The sequence below is a fragment of the Plecotus auritus genome, assembly GCF_963455305.1.
Source record: "Plecotus auritus genome assembly, chromosome: 3".
In the NCBI taxonomy this organism is placed as follows: domain Eukaryota; kingdom Metazoa; phylum Chordata; class Mammalia; order Chiroptera; family Vespertilionidae; genus Plecotus; species Plecotus auritus.
The window spans coordinates 203,579,143-203,591,544 of record NC_137772.1 but is presented as its reverse complement, the minus strand read 5'-3'; the positions used below and the strand labels follow the sequence as shown (position 1 = coordinate 203,591,544).

The 12,402-nt window shown below is 40.2% G+C and overlaps 1 protein-coding gene and 1 pseudogene across 4 annotated transcripts; both read right to left on the bottom strand.

Annotated features, from left to right (window-relative positions):
• Positions 1-1,355: 1,355 nt before the first annotated feature.
• On the bottom strand, positions 1,356-2,021 carry LOC308244793 (large ribosomal subunit protein uL15-like; annotated as a pseudogene). Its single transcript has 2 exons — positions 1,822-2,021; positions 1,356-1,598 (listed from the first exon to the last, which is right to left on the bottom strand). The product of its transcript is annotated as a large ribosomal subunit protein uL15-like (transcript).
• Positions 2,022-3,434: 1,413 nt separating this feature from the next.
• Positions 3,435-11,783, bottom strand: MAGOHB (mago homolog B, exon junction complex subunit). 3 transcript variants are annotated; one of them, XM_080659275.1, is made up of 6 exons: positions 11,617-11,762; positions 9,080-9,138; positions 8,298-8,408; positions 6,378-6,460; positions 4,167-4,276; positions 3,435-3,788 (listed from the first exon to the last, which is right to left on the bottom strand). In XM_080659275.1, exons 1-6 carry the CDS (start codon positions 11,708-11,710, stop codon positions 3,742-3,744), a joined length of 504 nt encoding a protein of 167 aa, XP_080515401.1. In that variant the 5' UTR covers positions 11,711-11,762; the 3' UTR covers positions 3,435-3,741. The 3 variants fall into 3 exon arrangements, with proteins under 3 accessions (XP_080515401.1, XP_080515402.1, XP_080515403.1); XM_080659276.1 differs by lacking the exon at positions 4,167-4,276 and having other exon boundaries at positions 11,617-11,783; XM_080659277.1 differs by lacking the exon at positions 4,167-4,276 and having other exon boundaries at positions 9,080-9,182; positions 11,617-11,722.
• Between the last annotated feature and the right edge of the window lie 619 nt (positions 11,784-12,402).

Sequence of the window (12,402 nt, the reverse complement as noted above, 5' to 3'; positions counted from 1 at the left end):
ACCAGCCAATCAGGAGTGAATATGCAAATTAACCCAACCAAGATGGCTGCAGCTACAGAGCAAGCAGGAGGCTTGAGTTTCCCCGGCAATGGAGGAAGCCAAGCTTTCCACACACCCTGGCTGGCCCAGGCCTCCACTCAAGGCTACAAAGTTTCAATTATAGAAGATAAATAAATCCCAACAACAATGGCAGCAGCCACAGAGCTGGAGAGAGCAGGAGGCTTGAGTTGCCCCTGGCGATGGAGGAAGCCAAGTTCCTGGCCTTCCCTGGCCTCCGCTGAATGCTACAAAGTTTCAATTGTAGAAGAGAAATAAATCCCAGATCCCAGGACCTCCAATTGGGTCGCACGTGGGGGGGGGGGGGGAGGTGGCCGGCCTGCAAACTACCACAAGCCCATTGCCCAGGCTGCCCCATGCCCCAAGGGAACCCCCACCCTGATCCAGGACACCCTACAGGGCAAACCAGCTGGCCCCCACCTGTGCACCAGGCCTCTATCCTATCTAATAAAAGAGTAATATGCAAATTGACCATCACTCCAACACACAAGATGGCTGCCCCCATGTGGTCAAAGATGGCTGCCACAAGATGGCCAGCAAGGGAGGGCAGTTGGTGGTGATCAAGCCTGCAGGGGAGGGCAGTTAGAGGTGACCAGGCCGGCAGAGGGAAATTGGGGGCGACCAGGCCTGCAGGGAAGGGCAGTTGGGGGGGGGGGGACCCAGACCTGCAGGGGAGGGCAGTTAGGGGTGACCAGGCCTGCAGGGGAGGTGATCAGGCTGGCAGGCAGAAGTGGTTAGGGGCAATCAGGAAGGCAGGCAGGTGAGAAGTTGGGAGCCAGCAGTCCTGGATTGTGAGAGGGATGTCCGACTGCCCATTTAGGCCTGATCTCGTTAGGCAGTCGGACATCCCTTGAGGGGTCCCAGATTGGAGAGGGTACAGGTTGGGCTGAGGGACACCCCCCCCCCCCGCATGAATTTCGTGCTCCGGGCCTCTAGTATAATATAAGAACTTAGTAGGCAGTGGGGATAGAGTACTACAGAGAAGTTAGAGAATGGGGACAAAGTGTTAATATGTTAAATATTTTTTTAATTAAGAACTATTTTTCCCTGACCTTGCTTAGTCTTGAGTGGGTCATCTTATTCAACTGGAACCACAGAATAAAGATTATTTTTAGGAGCAAACAAAAATTGTGGGCCTACACGTGGTTCAAAGAGTGATTGTTTCTCCCTTTTTCCTGACAGCTAAGTGTTAAGAGAATTATAAAATGATTTTATACTGCATATCCATTGAGGTCTACATCTGTTTTTTGTTTGTTTTTTCACTTGTGGAATTTTAATGAATTCCTCTCTATGTAGCTTCAAGCTACCAGGACACAGGCCCCACCAACAGCCTTTATCTTCTCCTCAGCTCCTCTGCTGAGGAATTTAGCCTTCACCATGGCAGGCTGCTTTGGGAACTTCCCCTTCCCCAGAACTTTGAAGTAGCCTGATCGCACCACATCAATGATAGGAGCAGCTCCAGTCTTGTTTTGGGCATTTACTGAGTTTGCTCACTGACCAAGGTCCATAGTTTATCTAGGTCAGTGGTCGGCAAACCGCGGCTCGCAAGCCACATGAGGCTCTTTGGCCCCTTGAGTGTGGCTCTTCCACAAAATACCACGTGCAGGTGCGCACGTACAGTGTGATTGAAACTTCGTGGCCCATGCGCAGAAGTCGGTTTTCGGCTCTCAAAAGAAATTTCAATCGTTGTACTGTTGATATTTGGCTCTGTTGACTAATGAGTTTGCTGACCACTGATCTAGGTTGACAGTTGGGCAGAAACACTAGTTCCTCTTTAAGTGGTAATGTCTCATACCAAATTTCCCAAAGTAACCTGGGTAATATTTGTTGAAATTGATTATGTGATGATGCAAGCCACCAGCATTACCTCGGCCCCCAGGGTACTTCCTGTGCTTGCCGATGCAGCTGTGGCCATGGCTCACGTGGCTCCGAAGTTTCCAGGTCTTCCTTAGTCTGGATGGCATGCTGGTAGCCAAGATGCAAGGGGGACTCTTTTGAAGTCTTGAGGTCTACATCTTGAGCAGAAATGTTTATTTTCATGTAAGGGACCTGAAGGTGATAAAGTGGTCTTGCACAGTGGAGATCAGGTGACTTTCCATGGCAACTGTGAAGATGGCCATGCATTTCCATGCAATGTAAAGGACCAGAGAGCACTCCATGGCAAACAGGCTACCAAGCCATGCTCTAGAGCTACACTGTCCAAAGAGTAGCCACAAGCCACATGTGACTAAATTTAATCAACATTAAATAGCACTAAAAAAAGTCGTCTATTGGCACCAATTATACCAGTTATTCTATCCTTAAGTGAAAAATCAGCAACAGGATATGATTTATTATAAGACTTATTACAGTTTTTAAAATTCAATTATAGAATCTAGATTGGCATATGGATGTTCGTTTTATAATTCTATGTCTGAAATTTTTCATAACACAATGTTGGAAAAAAGGTCTTCTAATTAAATAGGACTATAAACACTAGACAAATCTCAAGTACTCAGTAGCCACATGTAGTAGCTAGTGGCCACTATTGGACTGCACAGTCACAGAACATTTCTATAATCTCAAAGAAGTTTACTGGACAGAGTTGCTCTCGTCTAGCTGCTCAGGAGTCCTGGCAAGACTGCTGAGACTAATTCTTCACCTTAAGGTCAGGCCCAACTGGTCCTGGGGCAGGTGGTTCTTACTAACAGGACTACACATTTTTAAAGAGTAACAGAATACTAGGGCATGGTTACTGACAGGAGAAGAAATGAAAGGTCAAGTCTATCAGGCAAAGGTTGAAGGGAACTGGGAAATATGAGTGGGACCTGTGCTCATTGGGAGTTAAAATATAAATATATAGGTACACATTTAAGTCTAAATTTTTAATAATTTTTAAAGCTAAGAACTCATTTAGTTCCAACAGAGGCACAAAATATATATTTGTGAAATAAGGAATAAGGGCATAATAAAAGATGTGCCTAACTTGGGATACTGACTTTACCTTTGTAATCCTTGAGGAAATCACTGCTTATACCAAAAACATTTACATGTGAATAATCCCTAAGAATCTGTGATAAATGTAAAAAAAACAAAACAAAAAACAAAAAAACCCCAAAAAACAAAAAAAACCCTGAGCCTTCTGTGAACAACCTCTATAATTACCAAAACCTTAAATCCCATCAGGTATGGAAGAAATAAGGGAAGATCTACAATTGCCTTTATTCTTTTTTTTTTTTTTTTTAATTTTTTGCCTGTAATGTGCCTAATACCTTTATTCTGGATACATATTCCTACCTGAAAGAATTTCTGCCAATATATGTACCTCCTACAACAATTTTTTATTATCTTTAAATGGCAATTAGACATAGTCTCCTGAAAAAAAAATCACTCTCCATCCAGGTTTGGTAAGTTTTATTGAAGCAAAATTTCAACAAAAGGTGGCTTTTATTTACAGAATTCAATGTGTGTGGGGACTGTCCAACCCTCTTGGACACAAGTAAAAATACTGTTTATGTATTTTCTTATTTTCAGTTTGCATACAAAAAAATGTTTGCTTCACATTCATAAAAATCCCAATATTATAAATGACAAATAAACCCTCCCTTATTCATCTCTTAATTAAATATAAAAATAGCTTCAAAAACATGATTCAGATCGGTTTAATCTTAAAATGTAATCCAATAAGACTAAAAACTAAACATTTCAGGTCCTGTACCAAATAGTAAAATACTCGAAGGCCTTCAGGATCCCTAAAATTAAAAAAGATAAAAGTTACTTTTTTGTTCCTAAAATTCAACAACATAATTCTATAAATTAATTCCTAAAACAAAACAAAAATCTAAAACAATTAAATTAAAGGAATGCATCTCTATCTTTTCTGTAAGAGAAAAAAATAAAAATTTTCTTCACCAGTATTCAGTTCATATTTAAAGTGCTTATTTTCTTATAATAGCAACGCATCACAAAAATGTATAAAGCAGATAAAATTATAAAGATGGAAAATAATAATATTCATAATACTATATAATGTCACTTTTCAGAGTAACTATAAACATTTTGGTGTTTCTCTATTTTCTTTACTAATTAAAATAATCCCTGCTCCCTTTTTCATTGTTGTTAATCCTCACCTGAGGATATTTTTCCATTGATTTTTAGAGAGTGGAAGGATGGGGAGAGACAGAGAAACATGGATGTGAGAGAGACTCCTGCACGTGCTGACCAAGGCCAGGGATTAAGCCTGCAAACAAGGTACATGTCCTCTATCAGAATCAAACCCTGCACCCTCAGTCCACAGGCCGAAGCTCTATCCACTGAGCCAAACCAGCTGGGCAAATTATTCCCTGTGCCCTTTTTAACATTACTTTTCCCGTTACATTAAAAAGAACTCACAAATAATTTTTAATCAATTTGACAATTATCTACTTATTAGACATTTGGACATTTTCCAATTATAAATAAGGGTTCAATGACCATCTTTATAAATAATAAAGCTTTTTAATTATCCTATATAAAACCCTAATATGCGATTCGACCGAACGGCAGAACAACCGGTTGCTATGATGCGCACTGACCACCAGGGGGCAGATGCTCAACACAGGAGCTGCCCCCTGGTGGTCAGTGCGCTCCACTGCAGGCGGGCAGTAAGGAGCAAGGGGTCCCGGACTGCAAGAGGGATGTCTGACTGCTGGCTTAGGCCCAATCCCCATGGGGTGCAGGCCTAAGCTGGCTGGCAGACATCCCTCGAGGGGTCCCAGACTATGAGAGTGTGCAGGGCAGGCTTAGGGACCCCCTCCCCGCCCCACTGAATGAATTTTGTGCACCGGGCCTCTAGTTTGAGAATATTTTCGCAGAATAGACACTCAGAAATGAAATTACTACAGTGAAGATGGGTGAAAATTTAACAAAATATTGATGGCTTTTGTAGCAAATTATCAAACTGCTCTCTAAAAAACATGTACCAATTTATAATCCCAGTAGTGTATGAATGCCACATCCTCACCAACTATGGGAAAATAAATTTGATAGTTTAAAAGTATCTGGTCAGTCTTTATGAACATAGCCTTTTATATCTAAGTTATTAGGCATTCCTCTCTCCTCTAATAAATATTCATAAAGCCTCTATTATGTGCCAGGCACTGTGCTAATTTTGGAGATACACAAGGTTCTCATGGAGCTTACATACAAACCAGTAAAGCAAACAAATAAGTTATTACAATTTAGAGTGATAGGAAAAAAAGGACACCAGGAGGATATTTTAAAGGTAAAGAGTGAAAAAAATAAAATAAAGGTAAAGAGTGGAAAGAAATAAACGGAGGCAGAGGGATTTTTCAGGCAAAGACAGACAGGGAAACACAACTTGGGAAGACATACATAGCTAAAGCCATTAAACTATACTAGATTTTTTTTTTATTATTCATCTGAAGATTAAATCCAAGGAGGAGAATGATGTGATGTGGAGCTAAGGAGGCTGATATCCAATAAGAATTTCTTTTAAATTTTGTGAGTGTCCAGATTTTTTTAAAAAGTAGGGCATCATTATTCACTAGAGGCCTGGTGCATGAAATTCGTGCACAGCGGGGTGTGTCCCTCAGCCCAACCTGCACCCTCTCCAATCTGGGACCCCTCGAGGGATGTCCGACTGCCCATTTAGGCCCAATCCTACCGGGATTGGTCCTAAACGGGCAGTCGGGCATCCTTCTCACAATCCAGGACTGCTGGCTCCTAACTGCTCACCTGCTTGCCTTCCTGATTGCTCCTAACCACTTCTGCCTGCCAGCCTGATCACCCTCTAACCACTCCCCTGCCAGCCTGACTGATGCCTAACTGCTCCCCTGCCAGCCTGTTTGCCCCTAACTGCCCTCCCCTGCAGGCTTGATCACCCCCAACTGCTCTCCCCTGCAGGACTGGGTCCCTCCCAACTGCCTTTCCCTGCAGGCCTGGTCGCCCCCAACTTCCCTCCCCTGCAGGCTTGATCACCCCAACTGCTCTCCCTTGCAGGCCTGGTCCCTCCCAACTGCCCTCCCCTGCTGGCCATCTTGTGGCGGCCATCTTGTGTCCATATGGGGCAGCCATCTTGTGTGTTGGAGTGATGGTCAATTTGCATATTATTCTTTTATTAGATAGGATAGTTATCAGATTAAGATTTTTTTTTTGTAAATCAATAAATACACTGTTACCTTCTTTGACAGCAAGTCTTTAATAACATAAAAATCAGAATTACATCTGTATAATAAACAGACAGGATGCCAATGAAATAATCTTAGCAAACTCGCTATAGTTTTAAAATGAACCTCTCTAATAAATTTTATCAATTAGTGAAAATACTTTATCATACTCACTTTGACTGATTTACATCAATAAGAGAACCTATTTTTGATGTAGTAAAAGAAATGTGCTCATCTCCAATTACAATTTCAAGCTCCTAAAGAAAATAAAGAAATATAATTAATATAAAAATCCATCCCAGAGATATCTATATTCTTGATACCATGGGGGTCCCAATTTTAGCTGCAGGTTTTCTAACAATAATAGAGAAGGGGCAGGGTGGGAGATAATCTGTTAGACATAAACTGTGTCTATAAAATAAAATAATAAAAACTTCAACACCTGCACAGGAGTCCCCCAGTATTATGACTTAACCAAAATTACTGTCCAGAGATCTAATAAATATACTGAAAAATGAATGACATACTTAAGAGTGACACACAATTATTTCTTATTATATCAAGTAAACACTAAAGGCATCACTTTGAAGCACAATGTTGTAAAAATAATATACAGTTGTACGCTTATTTATAATATAATAAATAAAAACACATTTACCCTTTTTACCAGGCTCTAAAAATAAAATGCATAATATTAGTGATAGTACTACTTTAGTACAAATATTATCTGTAATCCTTAGAATACACTTATCAAATAGGCTTTATTAGACTACTTTTACAACCATGAAATCCAAGACTCAGAAAGCATAGGAAAAAACTTGTTTATGAACTGATATTTAAATCCTGGGCTGTAAGACTGAAAGACTGATATACTTTGACTTCACAAAACATTAAAATTAAAGACTATTAAATTAAACATAACATAATGTAGATGTTCCCAGTGTGCCATAATTATTGCATAAATTTTTCTCTATATTTTATCTGCAAACCTAAAACCAACAATTAAGAGGCTGTATCATTTTTCAAGTTAAATAACAGATGCCACTGAAGACTGATCAGAAGACCCGATTATGCCATTTATAGTACACACAAAATGGAGAATTAACTAAGATTCTCAAATAATCATAAAATCTTTGACTTAAAGACCAACAGACAATTTCTGAAGCATGTCTAATCCTCCCCAATAACCAAAACACAAGACCATATCCTCAAGTGGGTAGATAAACTAGATTCTCCCTGAGTTTAAAAGAGATAAACAGTTTACTACTTATTGTTTTTTGTACATATGCACATATGCATAAAACAAACAGATCTAAATTTACTTTTTAAAAGTGTTTGCAGTGCATAAATACTATTAACTATTATGTTTGCTTCCTAAATAATGTTTCTTTAAATAGAAGAGTTAAATTACTGCTACAGAGGGTCAATATCTGTTAAGATTTCGCCACATTTTCTTCTAGTCAAAGGTGTTACAAACAAGTGTAATTAAATGTTTCTTCCTCCAAGGTTCATATTTCTTTTCTCCAAGAGTTGAAAAGCCCAATTCAGGAATCAAACTATCTTTCTACTGAGTGAAATCAGCCTTCAGAACTCTTCAGAAGCCCTCTGAGATACATCAATTACTCTGAAGAGAGTATGAGAGGCCAAAGGCAGTGGTCAGCTTGAACAAAGAAACCAATCAAATCCCTCTCTGGTGCAAGAGATGCAAATAAGAGTTTTCAAAGTTATAAAGTAAATTTTACAAAGTCAGTAAAAATCTTAAGTCTCAAATTTAACAGATACCTATACTTATTTCTTAAAAAAGTAATTAACATGTAATAGAAATTACAACAGTGTGAAAACATCCTAACCTTACCTGGGGTGGCTACAGAAGACTGTTCAGAAAGATGTCTAAATTTAGAGCTATATATCAACTCCTTTACTACTAGGAGGCAGCACAGAAAATTGGGAAAAGAAAAAGAAAATTTACCAGGTACCTAACAAATAAAAAACTAAGGAATCAATGAGTGTCTATTATAAATAAATAAGGAGAAACATAACAATGATAGTATCAATTTTAATATTTATGCATTTAAAGAATCACTAAATACAAACCTGTCGGCCAACCCTGTCAGGGGGAGGCCACAAAGCATCATCTTCTTTTGTAATTTCACTGTCATCAATAATTCTCTTCAGTTCTTCCATTACACTCTTGTGTACATAAGCCTGAAAATAAGTTGTAACAAAATTTCATGATGCCTCTCTCTTTCTTCCCACGACTCAGAAGGAAATGATAAAATGGAGTTACAAACACTAAATATTAAAAGAGAATATCCAAGAAAAATTTAATTCTGATTCCAAAGTATAACATCAGATAGAATCATTTATCCTTCTTATCATTTTTCTTCACTCTCTTGCCCTTTCTTTTCACTCTTCACATCACTTAGCCCCTTTTTAAAACCTGTATTCTGCCTTGGTAACATGGGACTCAAATCTCTCCAAGTGATTAATGATAACAACAAAAAATCTATGAGTTGAACAGAGACAAAGTACACATCATAGTGATTTGAACTTTTTCTTATCCCTAACTTTTAAGCCTTTCATTTAAAATTCTTAGTGTGCTTAAATCATGATTATCATTTTAAATAGTGAGTAAAAAGACAAATTATAAAATTAATTAAATGATATGTTCAAATGTGGGACTACAGTTTAATATATTCAGATTGCTTCTTTTATTGTTACAGATGCTACAATTATATCTAATTTAAGCAGAATTCCCTTTCAACATATAATATGGCTTCTTCTTTACAATACAGCCTTATATATACTTTTGTAAATTCAACAGACACAAGGAAAATGGCTAACTGTAACAAATTGGACATTCCAAAAGAACTTACCTCTTTTCTGATCATGACATCATTTTTGTAATTGCTATTGTTGGCATATCTAAGCTTTCCTGTGGGGAGTGGAAAAAAATTCAATCTATAACAGCAAAAACTGCTAAAAAAAAATAAAGATGACACCGTAAGCAATTTTGAAGATAAACACCATTTTATACTACTACTTTTATTAATATTTCTTCCATCCTAGCATATGACCAATGCTAAAATGTAGACATTCAAAAATTGCTGGTAAGTTGGCTGCAGTTGAAGCTAGTCAATTTTTTAAATATTCCATGCCTTTGATATAATTTTTAATACTCAATATAATTTTTTAAATATTCAATATAATTTTTAAATATTTGGTGCTTTCAATATAATGGGAAGGCCATTTTTAGGGCCCACTTTCTGAAGCTATGTCTTGATCTAGACATAGACAAAGAAACAAACATTTCTTTTAAAGTTTATTTTTATGTCTGTATTGATGCTGATTAGCCCAGAGGATTTAATCTAATCAGTAAAACAACCTTAAAAGGTAGGTTTTATTCTCCCACATACTCCCAGTTGAGTAACTTGCTTAGGGCCACACAAAATTCAGATCTAGCTCCACCTTTTTCCAATACTCATGCTTTCCCATTACTCCAAAATGTTCTTTTAATCATTTTCCTTCAAATTAATGTACGTATAATGACAACGTTAATATTTTAGAATTGTGATGAGGAAGCACACAAACTATGCGCTGCTCCTAGATAAAAGTCGGCCAGTTTGTTAACTGATCTCTATTTAATTTTAATCCATCATGACTTGTACTCCCTGATGCATGCTTCTCCTCATGACTAGTCAGTTGCCCAGGTAAACATGTAATGTGGTCCTGATCCTTTAAAATGAAAGGTAAAGCGGGGCAGGTGCCGCATGGACCTATGAACTACTAGGAGGTCATGGTTGGATACCCTGTTGGGGCACATGCCCAGGTTCAGCTGATCCCCAGTAGGGGGCAGTGCAGGAAGCAGCCAATCAACGATGATTCTCATCATTGCTGTTTCTATCTCTCTTCCTCTCCCTTCCTCTCTGAAATCAATAAAAATGTATTTAATAAATAAAAAATAAAATAGGTAAAATTAAAATAAAATGATAGGTAAACCTAATGAGGTGAGCCCCTTAGGAATCACTGGTTTGTGGCTCACTATTTTTGATGAAAGTGTGTGGATGTTGTGGTGGTAGGTAAATAGCTATTCTGGCATGAAATTTCCCTAATAATATTAGACTACTTAATTTAAGTGACTGGCTAAAAGTGATATGGACAAACTGAAAACTACTCGTAGACACATCTGAAAACAGTATCACCTAACAAAAAAGGACAGAGAATTCATATAAATTGGCTCCTTGGCTAAATGTAGAAGAAACATAGGGAGAATGAGGCGATTACAGTTTCTAAGTAATTGCAGGGTTGTCCTTACCATGAGGTCTGCCTAAAATGCCTGATACTCTTCCCGTTTCCTAACATGTGTTCCTCTCCTAATTTGTCTTTCATACGCTCACAGAACTTTGTCCAAAACATGAGCACAGTACTTAATATCCATACTGATTTATGGTCAGTCATGTCTGTGTCACCCACCATGACATAATTCCTCGTGGGACATTCAAGAGTCTTATTCATTACTGTACCCTCAATTTTTGTATTTACATGTCGCCCAACACATAATAGGCATTCAAGAAAGAAACGTCTATGCCGCTGGACTGTCCTTGTTGCAAGAAGGGTTCAATATACAGTAACACTCTGGTTCCATATACAATAACACTCTCTGAAAAGAATCAGAGATGCCAAAAGGTAAAAAGTACTGCATACCTTATGGGCAGCAGGCAGTTTTACCTCGCCCTTTGCTCATGTACCCTGCCTCCCTCCCTCCCCCGCCCCGCAGAAACTAAGAAAATATCTATTTCAAGAGTCATTTCAATTGTCACCTTCTCTAGGAAGCTTTCCTTACTCCTGGCAGAACTAACCATTCCCCTTTTTTGTACTCTTAATGCATCCTATGTGGAAGATGCCCAAACACATCATTACGCTCATTTTTCCACATGCTGGGCTCCTCCCCTTCAGGGCGGGTCTCATTCGTGTTTTTTCTAGACACGCACAGATGGCGCCGGAATGAATACAATGAATGAATGGGTAGTCCAAAGATTAGCCAACGGAAGATCTGAAGCATCCACTGGACCACCGCATGTTAGGGATGTTCTTAAAAATGTTCAAGCATTGGGTCAATTAAGGCCCTTTCCGGTGAGCTGACTCCAGGATGCTAATTACCGTAGGTTCAATTTTAGTTCGCATCAGCCAAGATTCGCCTTTCCGAATGAATTTACACCGATTAATTCTCTTCTAGCCACAAAACCAATGTATGTCTCTTGTATTCTCCAGCTCCTGCTTATATGGGCCTCAGCCCCCGTCGCTCGCTCGCACACCCGCCCCGCCCCGCCCCGCCTCCCGCGGGCTCTCCGCACCGCTTCCCGGGCCCAGCGCCGCGCCAGGTGGCCGCGGGGGCGGCCGCTCCTCCGCTCACCGTCCGGCCGAAACTCGAACTCCAGAAACTCGTGTCCAAACTTGCCCTTGTGCCCTACATAGTAGCGCAGATAGAAATCGCTGGCCATAGCCATTTTTCTCCCAGAAAGCCCGCCGAAGGCTCGGCCAACGTGCCACGGGGCGCCTGGCAGTGACGTCAGCGCCCAGGACAACGCGTCACTGCGGGCGCGCCACTCCGGCCTCCCCGGTCCAGGCTGCCTGTCGCGAGAGAGACCTGACCGCACCGGAGCGGGTTGCTCAATTTGGCTTTAGTGTGGGCAGAAGCATGTTACTTTCAGAATTACATAAATCACATTATACTGGCCAAAGCACAGAAGTGTGAACATATGACAGCATTTTTTATGGGCCTGGAACAAAGGTTTGCAAGTCGCATTTCCTTTTCGGGTCCTGGGGCATTTTGTGAGTTGGGCGTGGCCCTGATCCCGGTTAACTGGGGGGATGAGTAAAGCTAAAGCCCGAAATCCGAATGTAAGACCTGGATACAGACTCTTTCTCCTGCTGGACTTCTACCTAGAACAGGGCTCTCTCTCCCTTTGGACAACGTGAGTTATCGGGCAACTTGATGCCCTACCAGGGGTCCTCAAACTTTTTAAACAGGGGCCAGTTCACTGTCCCTCAGACCGTTGGAGGGCCGGACTATATTTAAAAAAAAACCTAGGAACAAATTCCTATGCGCACTGCGGGCCAGGGACCAGTCGGCTGCTAAGCAGGACAGGCAGCGGCACCCAGCGGGCAGGATAAATGTCCTCGGCGGGCCGCATGTGGC

What these genes read in the sequence shown, in the direction of transcription:
- MAGOHB (XM_080659275.1), bottom strand. Translation starts at nt 11,710, where the DNA reads ATGGCTATGGCCAGCGATTTCTATCTGCGCTACTATGTAGGGCACAAG. An exon ending in GTTCGAGTTTCGGCCGGACG is followed by an intron (nt 9,139 to 11,616) that starts GTGAGCGGAGGA and finishes CACTCCCCACAG; the next exon opens with GAAAGCTTAGATATGCCAAC. An exon ending in ATTGATGTAAATCAGTCAAA is followed by an intron (nt 4,277 to 6,377) that starts GTGAGTATGATA and finishes CCTTGTTTGCAG; the next exon opens with GCTTAATCCCTGGCCTTGGT.